General features: G+C 34.5%; 1 protein-coding gene across 1 annotated transcript; it reads right to left on the reverse strand.

The window, feature by feature from the left end:
• Positions 1-13,679: 13,679 nt before the first annotated feature.
• LOC107638268 (uncharacterized) lies at positions 13,680-16,803 on the reverse strand. The gene is made up of 4 exons (XM_016341462.3): positions 16,642-16,803; positions 16,397-16,503; positions 14,036-14,092; positions 13,680-13,776 (listed from the first exon to the last, which is right to left on the reverse strand). Exons 1-4 carry the CDS (start codon positions 16,801-16,803, stop codon positions 13,680-13,682), a joined length of 423 nt encoding a protein of 140 aa, XP_016196948.1.
• Between the last annotated feature and the right edge of the window lie 476 nt (positions 16,804-17,279).

Here is a 17,279-nt window from a genome sequence, read left to right on the forward strand (position 1 = left end):
CCTTATGGAAGCCTTGAATTGTTAGACGAAGCAACAAAAAGCCATTTCACAGCAAATGAGCACAGAGCAAAGCCTTACTTGGGAGGTCAATGGGACAAAGAAAAAGAGGTTCAGAACCTGAGCTGAGCTAGAATGAAGAATGTCAAGCTAGTGACAATAAAGAAGCACTTGTTGGGAGGTAACCTAACCTGAGGTAGTTTTCTTTTCATAGCTATTTCAATAAAAAGGTTGAGTAGTTTTGTATGTATTGCAAGGATCTTGGTGTTGCACACCAAAAACAATTTAAGGGAGAATGAAGGATACTAAGTTTGGTGTTCCACCAAAATCTCATTTGAAAACACATCCTCACCTTCTGTATAAAGAGTTGCTAGCTCCAAGCAATCAGATAAACCATTGAACCATTGTCTGTTTTCTAGTTTTTAGATATATTACCTTTAGCAAAGACAGAAGGGTTTCACATATGGTTAATTTAATGCATGAGAAACATTGGCAAGGGACTAAGTTTGGTGTTCACACACCAAAGTAAGTTCAAAAGCCCACAAATAATTTTTGCATACTAACTAGTTGCCTAAGGGCTTGAGAAGCAAGCAACTTTTGAGGATTATGCAAGAAAACATTCAAGTGAAGGGAATCTGCATCATTGTCCAAAGGAAGTACAATAAAGAGAAATAATGATGACAGAAGGAAAAGCTAAGAGACATTCCCCACAGGTTGTATTGACACTTAATCCTTGTTGCTTTGAAGTATTTTAATTTGGAAAGTCCTATATGTCTTGTTGAAGTGTTCAATTAAGTGCAAGTGGAAATATTTGCTAAGAATGCTAGCCTGCATATTGTGTTTGTCATCCATCATTAGCTTGAATTTTGTTTTGTTCATTTCTGCATAAATAAAAGAGAAATGTTTGATTTAGAAAAGTGAATGTTCAATGTTGTAGAAGTTAGAATGAGAATTCAGTGGTGGTACTTGTTTGATTTAATGGTTAGCTCAAATAACAAAAGCTGCATAATAACATGTTCTTTGAAGTGTGAATTAGTTTGCTGCTATAAAGTCCTTTATTAATGAAATACACTTGAGAATGAAGCAAAAATAAGAAAGAAAAAAAGAAAAAGAAAAGCCAAGAATTGGCAAAGAAATAAACAATAAGGCTAGACACCAATAGCTTGGACCCTAGGACATATGCCTGTGGTGTTTTTGTACTAGGATATGCTTGGACAAGTAGGTTCTGAGGAGTATTTTGAAACTTGGTCACTTAGATCAACTGATCTGGGATTGCCAACTGAAAGTCCACCATCAAGAGCTACCTAGTTACAAAACATTTAGTAATCCAAAGAGATGCTGGGCATCAATGTTCCTAGGAAGAAATTGTGAGCCATGTGTCTTAGGTGAAGAAATGTTGAGCAAAATTAGCCAAAAAGGCTGCTGCAACATTTGCCACCAAGCTTTCAATAATAAATAAGCTATCTGAAGCAAAAGAAAGAAAGAAAAAGCTAGCAAGAGATCAAGCAAAAGTGAGGCATTATAGCAGCAACTCTAGTGAACCTTTAAGGAAACATTTCTTATCTGTCAGCAAGTAATAAATGAGCTACCATTGTCTGCATAAAACCCCATGAACCAAGTTCAATTATCTGCTGAATAAGGACATGCATACTTCTCTGTTTCATTTCATTTTCTCTTATGTTTAGTGCTTGCTTGAGGACAAGCAAGGTTTAAGTTTGGTGTTGTGATGACAAGTCAACTTATGCTAGCTTTTCAAGCATTTTTCACTTGTTTCATTAGGTTTTATGCACTTTCTTGCATTAAAAGTAAGTAATTTGGAGTGGATTTCCATGGTTTTGTTGAATCAATCAACCATCCTTTATTTGACACTAAATCATGAGGTTTAAGCTAAAATTAGTTGGTTTTTGAATAATTTATGAACCTTGTGAATTTGGTGATACTTTGATTGGGTGTTTTGATTACTTGTAGATGAAGAAATGGTTGAAAAAGGAATTTTCGGCATGCTTTTGAAGTTAAAGCACACTTTGAACCTTAGGTACAAAAGCGTGGCGCACCATAGGGGGCATGGGCGCTCAGTTCAATCACCTAACTGAGCGCCAGTGGAAGCACCAAATCAAAGCAGCATGACCAAGGAAGCACCAAGGCACATCGTTAAGTTGAAAAACATAACTGAGTGCCCAAGAGAATGGAAGAAAGCACTAGCGCTCAGTTAACTTTTTCTACCTTTATCGTGCCTCTCCAAGAAAAAAAGCAATGCGCAAAACCAAGGAGTGCATCCACCAAGGTTCGAACCAAGCACCTAAGAACCAAGAAGAGCGCTACTTGCAAGAAATTAGTCACAAATGCACCAAGCAGGGTTCGAACAAGGGAGCTCTTCAATAACAAGGCTTGAAGCGCCACTTTGCCAAGGAAATAAAAATTGGCCAAAGTGTTGGAGCAATGGTTCGAACTTGGAGCTTCCTTGCACAAGCACAAAGGGCGCTCAGTTACCTTTCTTAACTGAGCGCTCCTTACATTGCAAATGGCCAAGGAAATTGGCGTTGAATTGCTCTCCTCAAGGCTCGAACTTGGAGCTTCCTCACAAGGCAAAGGAGCGCTAAGTTAACAAAGTTAACTTAACGCTATGAGGCACGCACAAGGAGGCTTTGTCACGCAACATTGGAAGGCCAAGGAAGCATGTGGAGCGCTCAGTTAAGTAACATAACTGAACGCTACCCTGGAACAAGGCACGAACCAAAATGAGCCTGGGACCAAGACTTGGAGCGCTCAGTTAACTTAGTTAACTGAACGCTCCACTGGAGGTGCACCATGGGCCAATTTCACTTCAATTACCATTTTGGATTCAATTCTTCACCAATTGAGAAGCCCACTCCAAATTCTGAAGATCAAAAATAGAAAGTGTATAAATAGGACTTAGTTTGATTTAGATAGGACCTTTTTGCTGACCTTTGCTGACTTTTGAGATTTCATTTTGATTTTGAGCTTTGAATTGGGAATTGGGATTGAGAGCTGGGTTCTCTCCTCCTTGTTCTCACTTTTGCATTTCTTGCTTTCTATTTTTGAATTGTGGATAGAGATTGAAGGAATTCTGTTTCAATCCTAGATCTACAATTCATCTTTGTTCTCTTCTGCATAATTCTAAGGAATTGTGAATTGGATTAAGCTTTCTGATTTCATTTTCATTTCTTCTACTACATTTGCTATCTTCTCTTGGAATTTGAATTGAGATTGAAGAGTTTCATTGATTCTAAGTCAGAGAATCATCTTTCACCTCTCTTCTCAATTGTTCCAAGAAGTAGATTTGAGTTTCCTTTACTGTTTTCATTTTCTTTTCTTTTACAAATTGTTCTCTTTTGGATCAAGTAAGGAATTGAGATCTAGACTTATTTTCTAGTCTCATTGAGCCTCTGAGCTCTTGAATTTTTTTCCTAGCTCTTGCAATTGAGTTGAACTTACTTTCTGTTTGTTCTTCATTGCAATTTTCCAATTCTGTTTAGATCTACTGCATTTACTTCATCTTCTTTACTTTCTGTTTTTAAATTCTGAATCCCAGCATCCCACACCCCTTTATTATTCAAGTAATTTACATTTCTTGCACTCTAAGCTTCAGCTATTTATATTTCTTGCAATTTAAGTTTCAGTTATCTACATTTCTTGCACTTTAAGATTCAGCTCTTTTACTTTTTCTGCTCTTTAATTTACTGTCAATTCTCCCTCTCCCTTTTAGTTTCATGCAATTTAGCTTTTGTTGGTTACAATTCAATCAAATCATCAACTGTTCGCTTAACTAAATCAACCACCTAACTAAAATTGCTCAATCCTTCAATCCCTGTGGGATCAACCTCACTCATGTGAGTAATTATTACTTGATGCGACCTGGTACACTTACCGGTGAGTTTAGGTGTTGGAATTTCGGTTCCAACCCATCAATGTTAACTTCATGTAATTATGGATGTTATTCATATGAACTTATTGATTGCATGAAGCAAGAACTTTACGTGAATGTTATGCATATAACTAAAGTGCCAAAATTGGCAGTTCACTGAATAGTTCAATATAAATATAATTGAGGATACAATTAGTATCATACTCAATACAGTGAACATTGTATGACTGTGCTAGTGGTTGAAATAATAATAATAATAGAAATAATAATTTATATATAGACATAAAAACATGATATGTATGTTTTGATTTTTTCTTGTCTAATAAAAATTTGTCGATAAATAAAATAAAATGTTCCAATCTTTTAAAAAGACAATATAAAAATTTTATAGTTTTTTTATGGATTAATGGGCTGGTCATGATAACATAATTTTTATATATTTATTTATTTTGAATTTTCTAAAAATTTATTGTTATTAAGCAAATTAAAATAAAAAAATCCATAATTTGATAACTAATTAATCATAAGAAGAAGGAATTAAAAGCATAATTGATTATATAAAAAATAACATAAATATTTATTTAAATAAATATTATTTTCTTCATCCACATATAAAAAAAATAGCATAAACAAAAAGGCTATAATTGGTACGATTTTAGATTAATAAGCTATAATGCTTAGTCTTTTCTTCCTGTTGTCTTATTTGTTTCTTTTTTCTATTTAACAAAAAAAAATTAGTGAGCAAAATCAAAAGATTTAAATACTAATTATCAAAAAAATTTAAATACTAAAAAAATAATTCTCATTTTAGAGATCAACATGATAAAAATATTTTTAAAAACTAAAAAATATAACAAAAATAATAAAAAATTATTTTTCTTTACATAAATAGCAAACAAATAATGATCAAGAATGTTATGCATACAACTAAAGCGCTAAAAAATACACAAAAAATAATCCGAGTTATTACCATACCTCATCAGAGCTAGTGTAGTTTTCCATATTCTCAGAAATTGATTGACTGACAACAATCTCGTCGGGTAAGTCCATCTGTTGTTCAAATTCTTCAGCACCTTCTGCCATAGATACTGTATTAAGGTCAAAATCAATTGCCATACAAATTGCAATGATAAAGACGATTTCTTGTAAAATTTCTTGGCTTATACACTATTGTGCTTGCAATGGTGTTATTCTTGTGATTTTTGAATGAACATGATTGAATTAACATAAGGTATATATTAGGGTAGGTTTCATGTTTCATATCTCCAATAATTGATGATAAATACCATAACGGACAAAGAATCAATTGCAATTATTTAATGTAATTGATATTATAATTATTATTAATCTTTATTGTATTCTTATATATAAAAATCAAATTATAAAAAGAAATATTAAGTATTGATTACAATAATGCCTAATAAAAAGGGATATGATTTTATAATTAATATCATTAATAAGTAGATTTGATAAGTAGATGATAAGTGGAATGATAAGAGAGTGGGATAAAAAAAATAAAATTGTTATTAAGTGATGTAAATGAAGTAAATTATGAAAAGTTTTGACTAATTATGGCTGAAAAGTTTTGGTTACCAAACTTTTTCCAAATACAAATAGAAAAAACAAAGACATTATTAAACCTAATATACCTTAAAGTATGAGCACCGAAAGAATAATCTATCTGGATTGTTCTCCATCCCATACATTAACATAATAGCATATTACCCACAATAACACTTCGAGGCGACCTATTTTTTCTTCTTCTGATGTCCAACACTACAATTGGAATTCATTCTCCAACCAGAATCGTCATCTGCATCTGTGCCATTTCGCATGTTTGATAATGACTAATACTCTTCACTCCCAATCATGATTTCTTAGGGTTCATATTTGATTTGGAAGAGAAGTGAAAGGTTTCGGTTGGGATGAATTACCCTAAATAACATATATTTGGCTGTGTTTGTTTACAGAGACATGACACTGAGATAGGGACACATAGATACAAAATCGTATTTGACAGAGGAGACATGAACAGAGACAATGTGTCTAGAGGCACTGAAATAGTGTATTTTGTGTCCATCCTGACAGGAAAGATACGGAGACACTAACAAGAGACACAACTTAGTTTTTATTTTTTCTTTCATTATTCTTGTTAATTTTTCATAATTATATTTTTTATTATTACATTTTTCCTCTCAAATTTTTTGAATGAAAAAAAATAGGAATAAATTAGATTTTCATAATTTGTTCTAGTTTATCACCAAACAGAATATAAGAACATAAAATTTTGTCTCTGTCCTTTATGTCTTGTTCTCAATGTCTTGTCTTATTCTATTCTCATAAACAAATGCAGCTTTTTAGTTCAGTGCAGCATGTGAAAAATAAAGGAGGACAAATTAACCTCTAACCATTGCTAATAGGAAGATAAATCAATTCCTAACCATTGTCCATTTATCAATATGTCAGTTAATGGAGACTCAGTGTCGGAATTAGCAATATTAAGTGCCATGTAGATCTCTTCTATTAAGTTTGGTAAGAAAAGATGACGAACGAGCTACCATGATTCACAGCAAACAAAGACAAGAATTGAAATAGATACTTTTTTATATAATTGTCTTATTCTATTTTAAAATTGACAGGAATCGAATTGTGTGTTTATTCATAAATGGACATATATAGCTAAATAGATATTTAATATGCATATTTACATTAACAAAATTTATTTATTCTATGGTTAATTATGAAAAATTATGTTAATATATATATATATATATAAAGTTGTCTTTATAAAAATTTAATAATTAAAAATTATTAGATATTTTAAGTGATTTAACTAAATTATTATCTAACGCTTTTCAATTAGCAACACATGAATTTTCGTTGTATATAAAGCTTGAGTTTCTTCTATGTAACTTGAGTTTTCACCCAACCTTCGTATATGAACGAGCTCAATGGTGAGGAATGACACAACCGTTCTTTTTCCAAAGTCAAATGTATCTGGAATGTGACTATGGTTACAGGTTGCACGTAAATATTGGAAGGAAGAGGGGTTTTATGTTTTAAATCTTTTTGTCATTGTTACAGGTTAGGCCAACGTCCACCCACAACATAGAACACACTAACATATGGGGGGAAACTGTTAACTGTATCTCAGTTTTGGAATCTCCTATGCGCCTTCAAGTTCTTCCATGGCCGCTACGGCCGGCAATGAGTAGGATAGGATAGAGTTTGGACCCTATTTTAACCCTACCCGCGAGTTGAAAATTTCATTAAAACTCTACCCTACTCTACTCGCGGGTTGAGAATCTCTCAACACTAACCCTACTCGCACCCTAAAGTTCTAAACCCTACTCTACCCTATCCTACTCTACCCGCAGAAATATCAATTTTTTTCAAAGCAAATGTAAAATTCAATCATTCCAAATTTCATACAAACTAATAAAATAAAAAATAAAAAATTAATGCTTTAGATTATTAAATTAACTAATTAGTTTAGTGGTTGCTCGCTTATTATAATTACATGAGGGAGGTTGTAGGTTCAACTTTCACCTCTTTCACTATATACCTAGTTTTTATAAAAATATGTGTTATACATGAAGTGTGGATATGGTAGGGTAGGGTACACCCTAAACCCGTACCCTACCTGCAGGCATACCCGGACCGATCTTTCTCTATCCGAACGGGTTGGTCCGGGTTGGGTACCCGCGGGTAGGATATGTATTGCCAGCCCTAATGGCTGCCCTTGTTGAATGCTGCTGCATCGGATGAAGAGGTTGAAGATAAGAGTTGTAGCAATGGGGCCCTAGATTTTTTAACAGAAGTGAGGTTTTGGGCTCAAGCTATTTGGGTCAAATTATCCCCAAAAAGTGCATTGTAGGAGTTTTTTGTTTTTATTTAGGTCAAATTATCCCCAAAAAGTGTTTTGTAGGATTTTTTGTCACGGTACTCAGTTGGTCAAAGAGAGTTATGAGTGTGCATGCAACAAAAAAGTGTTATGAGTATGCTTAGTTTTGTTATTGAGTTTAGATCCACGACAAATTAGTCATTGATCAAGGAATACCATGGACAAACAAAGAAAAGAGAGTTATGAGTGTACTTAGAGCATCTTCCATGCTTGGTTTTTATTTTATTTATTTTGGGTCCCACACAATACTACATAAGTATTTGTGGAACCATATATCATAAAAATTGATTTGAAATTTAATGTGAAATTCGTCACTCTAATGTTTGGTTTTATTTCAATTTAACCTTACATAACAAGATTACAATGTTCATTTAATAGATATATAAATAACAGCATTTTACTAGTCTTTCTTTAAAATGACACTGTATCTTCTTATTAATACCAGTATCATTTCAAATATTGTATCCAATACGAGTTTAAATTCAAATCAGTTCAATTACTATAAAGTCAAAATTGATACCCAAAAAATATCTCACTTGAGTTGCTCTTAGTTTTATTATTGTAGGGTCCCTAATTTACCGCAACTGATTAGTTTCGTTGCTGTGCTTAGTAGGGGTGTTCAAGATCCGGCCCAGGCTCGAGGCATATTTTTGTCGGGTTCGGATTTGTCATTTCTACCGGGTGTTTTTTTTTTGTCGGGTTTGAGTTATGCTTCGGGTCACTCGGGGTGGCCTGAAGTTGTATTTTACAATAAAAATATATATTTTTGAGTGAAATTAGTAATATTATATTATACTTTTATACTTCAATTAATATTTATTTTGGTATAAATATGATATAACATTTATTAAATTTAATTTTTAAAAATAAAATTTTATTATTTTAATATATAAAATTTACAAATTTGTATATACTAATTTTATATCGGGTCAACTTGGTTTATTTTCGGTTCCCTTCGAGTCGGGTCAAAATAGACCCGATAACCTTTTAGGACCAAGTCCGTATCTACTTAAACCCGGCCAAGATCCAGACCATAAACCCCTTAGTGCTTGGTAAAAAGATATATAAGACAGTTATTATTATTAGCGGCTCAATATACCTGTCTTATCATATTTCTAAACTTTTAAGTTGTAACTTCTCCAATAGTGGATCCTAACACTCTCCAAATAAGTGGAGCCTTACTTTTTCGTAAAGCAAAGCTATATTCTCGTTATAGTCTCAAATCTAGATATCTTCAAACACTACAATAATCAGCAGTTTATAAGGTGTAAAGAAACGGTAAAAAGAGAAGATCGTTATCTACAAAGCTAGGCATGGAAGACATATCTTTTGGTGACATGGGAGGAGATGTTCTTGATCTGGAAGAGTCTCTCCAGCTCAACAAGAAGAAGCAACGAATTAGAAATTAGTAGGTCGAGTAAATTATCACAGTGCGCAAAATAATTCTCCAAATGTGGGGGGATCCATATGGATTGGTGGTCACCAATGCGGGACCAAACTCTTTCATATTGAATTTTAAAAATCAGGATGAAGCAAGGAGAGCGTATGATGGTGGACCATGAAGGATGGAGGGCCACATGTTGAGTCTTCAATGGTGGAGCCCTAACCTATCCATAGATGAGGTAAACTATAATCAACTTCCTATTTGGGTACAAATACATGGGTTACCTTATGATAAAATCCAATTAAGTAATGCAAAGAAAATGGAAGCCATAGCGGAAAAGGTGATAAGTGTTGAAAATCCATTTGTTGAAGGAAATATGCTTTAATCATTTTTGAGAGTCAGAGTGGAATTAAATGTCCTTTTTACCATTAAAGAATAGTCTTTGGTGCAAAAGAAATGATGGAAGTCACTCATTTGCAGATTTTAAGTATGAAAAATTATATGATTATTGTTATAAATGTGGGAGAATAGGTCATGATAAAAAAAGCTATATGGAGGAGATAGCTGTGTCCATAGTTAACCCAAGTATCTCCAGATATGGTCCAGATCTCACAACTCCAGGGTTTAGGTCAATTGACAATAAGGCAATAAGAAGGGCTGATATCAAGAGAAGAAAAGAAGAGCAACATAATTGGTGGGTGGAGGAGTTATGGGAGACGCATGAAAGAAGACTTCAGGAAAAAGTGTGACTGAAAAGACAACAAGAGAGAAGAAGAAGTGTCTAGTCAAGAAGGAATTGTAAGCTCCAAGTTAGTGTTTCAGCAAAATCTTAGGACAAACCAACAAATTCACATGAGTAAATAGGAGAGAGACAAGTGGTAATGCAGAAAATTCAAGGCCAAGTTGAAGGGATTGATCTTGAAAAAGTGAACAGTGATAAAAATACCAATGTCTTGGAGCTTGGAGATGGTACAACTAATCAAGAAAAAAAAGGAAAAACCCAGGGGTGGGGGGAGGTTACTTAAAAAAATCATCAAGTCAGAGGGTCAGAATCAGAGAGGAATGAAAGAGCTGATAGGGGGATAGAAAAGACAATAGAAAATTAAAAAGATAGTAGCATACTAGCATGATCCATAGGAAGAATGAAAAAAAGGATGGACTAGGTAAGAAAAGAGAAAATAGTAAAACAAATGAGTCATGGACTGCCTTTAACCATAGGCCTAATAGAACTATATAATAACTCAAAATTGGGCCAATTGAATAAGAGAAGAATTTCACTATTAGAAAATTATTGAAGAAGTTCAATAAAATCATGGCTGAAGAGAAAGGAAAAAGAAACATAGGAGAAGAATTTGAAGGTGAAGCCCACGATATAAACACTATGGACATTGAAGGAATGATCAAGCAGCATAGGACGGAAGAATGGAAGCTAAATCAAAATAGCAAGCCAGATCAAAACAGCAAGCAATTGGTGACTAGAAACGATGAAGGATTCTATTATGTGGAGATAGTAGAAGAAGAAGAGGAGATGGAGCCATAAAATAGTAAAAATATTGTGGTGGCCAGAGAATTAGAAACTGAACTTGCCCAAAGAATGGAGAAAAAATTGAAAATCAAAAGAGGAAGAAAAGAAGACTAACAGGGGTAGAATAGCGGGAAGGAAAAGAAACAACTGCACATAATTGGAAGACAAACAAAAAATGCAAGCTAGTCAAAGGTTCAGCTGGAAAAATATCTCATGGAAAAGACTTGCACATAAAAAAAGATACTATGAAAGACTCAATGGCTGAGGAAACGGGACTAAATATGCCCCCAACTCAACTATAAATGTCATAAGTTGGAACTGTCGCGGGTTAGCGGCACACGCAACAGTTTTGGAACACAACATGTGCAAGCAAATTAAGCTAGCAATAGTATTCCTAATTGAAACTAGAGCTAAAGAAATAACTATTAGGAGGATAAAGAAAATGTTATATTTTGAGAATATATTTTACGTAGAACTCCGGAGTTAGTCCGAAGGGCTATGCCTTTTGTGGAATGAAAGTTACAATATTAATATTTATTTTTGTGTGTGATAATTACATAAAGACTAAAATTGAAGATAAAAAAGGGAACATCTAGACATGTAATTTCATCTATGAAAATCCAAATTTTGGAAGAAGAAGAAGAAAAGAACAATAGAGGACGATCACAACAACTAATTGCAATCTAAATGAACCTCAACTATTCATTAGAGACTTTAATGATGTGATGAGCCAAGAGAAAAAAATTGGACTTCACCCAAAGCCACTGAGCCAGGTGAGAGAGTTTAGACAGTTTGTAGACAATAAATCTCTTATGGATTTAGACATGAAGGGGAGAAGATTCACTTGATTTAGCAACCCTAGGAACAAATTTGTTACTAGGGAGAGAATTGACAGGGCATTAGCTAATTGGGAGTGGACGATTCTGCACCAACATGCATCACTCTCGACTTTGCGGGCAATTAGTTCTGATCATTGTCCCCTAATTTTAAACAAATCTAGTTTAAAGGATTGGAAAGAGTTTCAGATTTGAGGCATTATGGGCTGATAATGAGGATTGCGATAATATTGTAAAAGAGGAATGGAATAAGAAAGTTGTTCAAGGCTACATTTGGACAAGAATAAAAAGAAAAATGAACAATTGCAAAGAGGAGCTGAATAAATGGAGCAAGGCAACTTTCAAGCGTACAGATAAGAAAATTCAGAGATTGAAAGTGAAATTGAAAAAGGCTACAACAGTCAAATGCCACAAAGGAGGAGCGAGAGCAGATATAGGTGTTAAAGGAGAACATAGTTGCACTGTGGAGACAGGAAGAAAAATATTAGGGGCAGAGAGCTAGGTTAAAGTGGCTGAAATAGGGTAACAAAAACACATCTTTTTTTCATGACTATTTAAAGAAGGGAAAAGAAACACATAGTAAAGCTGAAGAATGAAGCAGGCTCCTGGTTGTATGATAGAAGGAAAATTATGAAGCATATTGAGGAATATTTTGAAGGATTGTTTACCTCAAACAGTAGGCAGAATTTTGAAAGCACCCTCAATAAGATTCCAGTGAGAGCTACAAAGAAAATGAGATTAGAAAACTGTTTTTAGTATGGGTAGCCTGAAGGCTCCGAGGCCAGATGGTTTGAATGGACTATTTTACCAAAAACACTGGGAGGTGGTTAAGAACGAGGTTTATGGAGTTGTCAAAGAGTTTTTTAATAGTAAAATTTTACCAGAAGAATTCAGTAAAACAATAGTGGTCTTAATTCCAAAGATCGAGAATCTGGTAGAGCTTAATCAATTAAGGCCGATTAGCTGCTATAATTTTATTTACAAGATTATATCCAGGGTGTTAGTGATAAGATTAAAAGGAATACTGGAAGAAATAGTTTCACCAATTCAAAGTGCGTTTATAGGAGGGAGGTTTATGCAAGATAACGTAGTAATAGTCCAAAAAATTTATCACAGCTTGAACAAGAAAGGAAGAGAAGGATCCCATAACATGGCAATCAAGTTAGATATAAACAAGGCATATGACAGACTAAAGTGGGACTTTCTTGAGAATGTACTCGGGAGACTTGGGTTCAATGAAAAATGGGTTAAACTAGTAATGGGATGTGTGAGAAGTGCAAGTTATAGGCTCAAGGTTATTGGTGAGTTGTCTAGAAGGATCAAGCCACAAAGAGATCTTTGCCAAGGAGACCCATATTCACCTTACCTCTTTGGCAGCAAAAGTATTTACCATTTTGATGTAAGAGGGCCAAGGAAATGGTTATATATCGGGTCTAAGGATAACTCTAACAACCCCGGTAATTACTCACCTGTTGTTTGCAGATGACTGCATTATATTCATGGAAGAAAAGCAGGACGAGGTATTTCAAGTCATTAATATCCTCAATGAATACACAGAAGCGTCCAGACAAAGATTAAATTTGAGCAAGTCAGGCATCACTTTTGGAAGCCAAGTGCTGATAAAAAGAAGGGTGGATATTGAAGAGATTTTAGGAATGGTGGCATGGGATACACCCAGAAAATACCTGGGATTGCCGACTATACGGGGAAGGTCTCAGAACAAAGCTTTAAGTTGGATTGAAGAAAAAAATTAAAAAAATTAGATGGATGGAATGAAAAACTTTTAAACCACACGAGCTAGGAAATACTTATAAAATTAGTAGTTCAAGTAATGCCAGCATATGCCATGAATGTAACACCCTTATTGTCAGAATGTCATGCTTCCGCCTGTGCCACTCTAATTGCGAGGATATTACGACAACTTCTATATACTTACTAATAAGATAGAAGCCTTTAACTCGAAAGCGTATCGCTGTTTTTTTTTAAAAAACCGAAAGTTCTTTTTCTTTGGTGTTTTACAAACATGCATATATAAAAAAATTCAATCACAATCTTCATATATATATATATATACAAGATTTCTTACACAAGTAACTTACAAATATACCAGACATACATATCATTACAAATAACGACTCCTATCTCTCTTACAAAAATATATAACAATACGAGGAAAAAACAATAACTAAGATATATATAACACAATCAGATGCGTAGAAGAAACTCCTTAAACTCCTCTCCGTCCTGAAAAGAAAAATCTGTAGGGGTGAGAACCTAACAATACACTCTCACTATAGGAGTTTCAAAATTGTCCTAAGAAGTTATATAAAAGAAAACTGTTTTCAACTGCAGTGATCATCGCTCGTCTTATGAATCTTTTGTAAAATCAACGGTTAATTATCCAAAACTCCAAATTCATATTTTATTTGTAAAAACTCCAAACCAAACATAATATACCATAATATTTCACTACTTGCCAAAGAACCATTCCAATCAAACTTACCAAGACATATAACATACCCAAAATATGGCCCCCGCCCCAACAATCACGGCCTCCGGCCTAAACATAATCAAACACGGTAACATAGTCAACCACGACCCAAAACACAATCAATCAACACTCAACCATCATAGTCTGAACCAACCAACCACAAACACAAGTAATGAAGTTCAAACACAATCAAGAGCAATTACAACAAGTATGGCAATAAGTATTTAAACAGAAATATTCACATAGGCAAATTAAGTACAATATGCACACCCAAACAATGTCACATAAATGCATATGATGCATGCCTGTCCTACTGACCATGAGTTCACATGTCGGTTAAACTGTCAGAACCTGACACATCCGGTAGCTAACTCGGATATCATCTCTCTTTGTTCGTGTAGGTGTGTGTGTTTGTGTGTGAGTTTTGGGAAGGGGGCTGGTGGCTACTGAGGAGGAAAGGAAGGGTGAGTGTAGTGTGTGTTTGGGTTTGGAGTAGTGTGGGTAAATTTGGGAATTAGGGTTTCGTTTGGGAACAAATATTAAAATTAAAGTATAGAGTAATAATTGAAAACTAAATATAATTCCATATAATTTTTTTTCTGAGAGTACTACTTATTTTCACTTACAAAAATTATTTTCGAAATAACTATTCTAATTCAAGATTAGAAGTAATCAAATAGGATTTTCCTTTATTCATAAAATAAGGTTCAAAATCTAAATATTCAAGTTAAAGCATATAAAATTCTCATTATTTTTTTATTACTAAAGCTTTAAATTCTAAATAAGAAATTGCTCGATTTATATATAAAAATCTCTAAAAGTATAATCTTAAATAAATATAATAGATCATAAATAACTTATTATTTAATTTTTAAAAATTCGGAGTCTTACAATGACCATTATAAAGTTTCCTAAAGGTTTTTTAGGAGAATATGCACAAAAATCGCATAAGTTCTGGTTGGCAGCACTAGAAAAAGGAATGAGATATCTATTGGAGAAACTGGGACACTATTACAAGAAGCAAAAGCGAGGGGGGGGGGCTGTAGTTTAAGGACATTGAAACACAGAATACAACCTATCTTGCTAAACAAGCATGGAGGGTAATAAAAAATCCAAATTCAAGCTGGGTGCAGATTTTAAAATCGCTTTATTTTTCGGACGGTGAGTTATAGTCAGCAACATGTAAAAAGGATTTCTCATGGGTATGGAAAAGTATTCTGCATGGAAGAGATATATTGAGGGAGAGAGCCAAGTGGAGAATAGGCGATGACTTTAAGGTTAGTATTTGGAAAGACAACTGGATTGCGGGAAGGAGCAAGCCTCTTAATGCAGAAAGCACGGATGAATCTATGGAAAGCAATTCTGAAAATATGTTTACCTAGGATATTAGTAAAGCAATTTTGAGCACTCCCATTAGTGTTGTAAACAATGAAGTTTTTTGTATTGGCCATGGAGAGAGGATGGGAGCTACACGATCAGAACAAGGTATTATATGGCTAGAGCGGCTAGACTGGATAAGAGACACGAAAACCCATCCACAAGTGAAGATAGGAAGGATTTATAGAAGGAAATATGGAGAATGGAGGTCCCACAAAAAATTAAAATATTTCTATGAAAAGCTTGGAAGATATATTACCAGTAAACTTTAATTTGCATAAGAGAAAAATGGTACCAGATTCAGTTTGCTAAATATGTTCTAAAGAGTTGGAAACAATAGAACATGCATTATTGCTACGTGACTGGGCAAGGGTAACATGGTTCAAGGTGGAATGTTAATGTACACCAAAATTAGAGACAGTAAAATCAATTGGAAACTGGATAATGGAAAGCATAAGAAAAATCAGAGCAGCTGATGGAGAGAAACAAAAGAAAATGATTAGCAAGCTGGAATTTCTAATGTGGGAGGTGTGAAAAATTAGGAATGACAAGATTTTAAACAACAAGAGGTTAATTTATATTGGACAATCAACAAAGCAAGAATTCTATAAAATATTTATTGGAACTCAGTAGAAAGACAACAGATAAAAAAGATAGAAGTAATGAGAAGAAGAACTAACACGGTGTGGTGGAGATCTCCCCTGGGGAGATTGGCTGAAAGTGAATGTGGATGCTGCTTTCAACAAAGAGAATGGATCCGGTAGGGACAACAAAGGAAGGATAGTATTAGGATTGTTATAAAAAATTAAAGCTAACACAAGCATTAGAGTAGAGGCACAAGCAATTAGTCAATCTTTAATCATAGTGAACAATTTACAGGGAGAACTATAATAGAATCAGACAATTTAAAGCTCATTCAAGCAATTAAATCCAGAACTACAATTGGAGAATTTTTTGCAATTCTGCAGGATATTCAAATTTTGATGGAGAATCTACTTGAGAAAGGAGTGCCTTGGACTCCCAAGAATGAAATTGTCTAGCTCATGCAGTGGTGAAGACCACGATAATAGGGAACCTGCGATTGAATTGGAGCACATTTTCACCTGCAGAAATACAAGAAACTATTAGAAGAAAAACGCAAAGGTGAAGTCATAGATCTACGGGTTAATTAAAAGGTAAAAAGGAATAAAGAAAATGAGAAAATATTATTAAGAGAAAGTAGGAAAAAAATGGCAGATTACATCAGCTAGAATGTTGTACAGATAGCCGTGAACAGCAAAAGTGATGACAGAACCATACAAGCTGAAGTAGAAATCGAGATCTTCAATCCAGATCTTTAACAATCTAAGGCAGAGGTTCTCCATGCAGTCCAACATAGGACCGTCACTGGATTTGTTGCCCATGTTTTGGAAATGAAACCAGGGAGGAAGAAAGAATCGTTCGCAGTGCGGTCATCCTCTGCGAGGTAAGGAGCTTCGAGAGGGAGAGCTGGGCATGGCGAAGTCGGACTGTGGATCCGGTCAAACGTTGGAGGGCTTCAGCGGCAGTTTTGACCAAGGAAGGTGGTTGACGATGCTGACATAAATGGGCTACAACTGAAAGTTGGTAGCGTCGTCGCAGATTTAGTTTATGATCACTCGGCCGATTCAACGAGAGGGAGCAGCTGCTGGGAGAAGCGCCGTGCTCGCCTTACGTGCAAAGAGAGGGGATCATCGCTGTCTTCCAAGTCGGATTAGGTAGAAAGAATCATTGTTTAGAATTTGGACCAGGTAACTGGCCTGGATTCTTGACCCAAAAAAAAAAAAACCTAAGTCTTCCAACTTAAAATTTTGCACATGTCAAATTTTAGTTGGTCCCAATAACTTAGCCATTTTAGCCA

Source organism: Arachis ipaensis, chromosome B1, assembly GCF_059453495.1.
Source record: "Arachis ipaensis isolate K30076 ecotype BB chromosome B1, ASM5945349v1, whole genome shotgun sequence".
NCBI classification, from domain to species: domain Eukaryota; kingdom Viridiplantae; phylum Streptophyta; class Magnoliopsida; order Fabales; family Fabaceae; genus Arachis; species Arachis ipaensis.

Bases quoted from the DNA above. Each gene is read 5' to 3' on its own strand.
- LOC107638268 (XM_016341462.3), bottom strand. From the start codon at position 16,803: ATGGGCAACAAATCCAGTGACGGTCCTATGTTGGACTGCATGGAGAAC. The intron at 14,093-16,396 runs GTAGATTCTCCA...GATTATGTTTAG, and splicing joins CCAAGGCACTCCTTTCTCAA to GCCGGAGGCCGTGATTGTTG. The intron at 13,777-14,035 runs GTAAGTTTGATT...TTTTCTTTTCAG, and splicing joins TGGGTATGTTATATGTCTTG to GACGGAGAGGAGTTTAAGGA.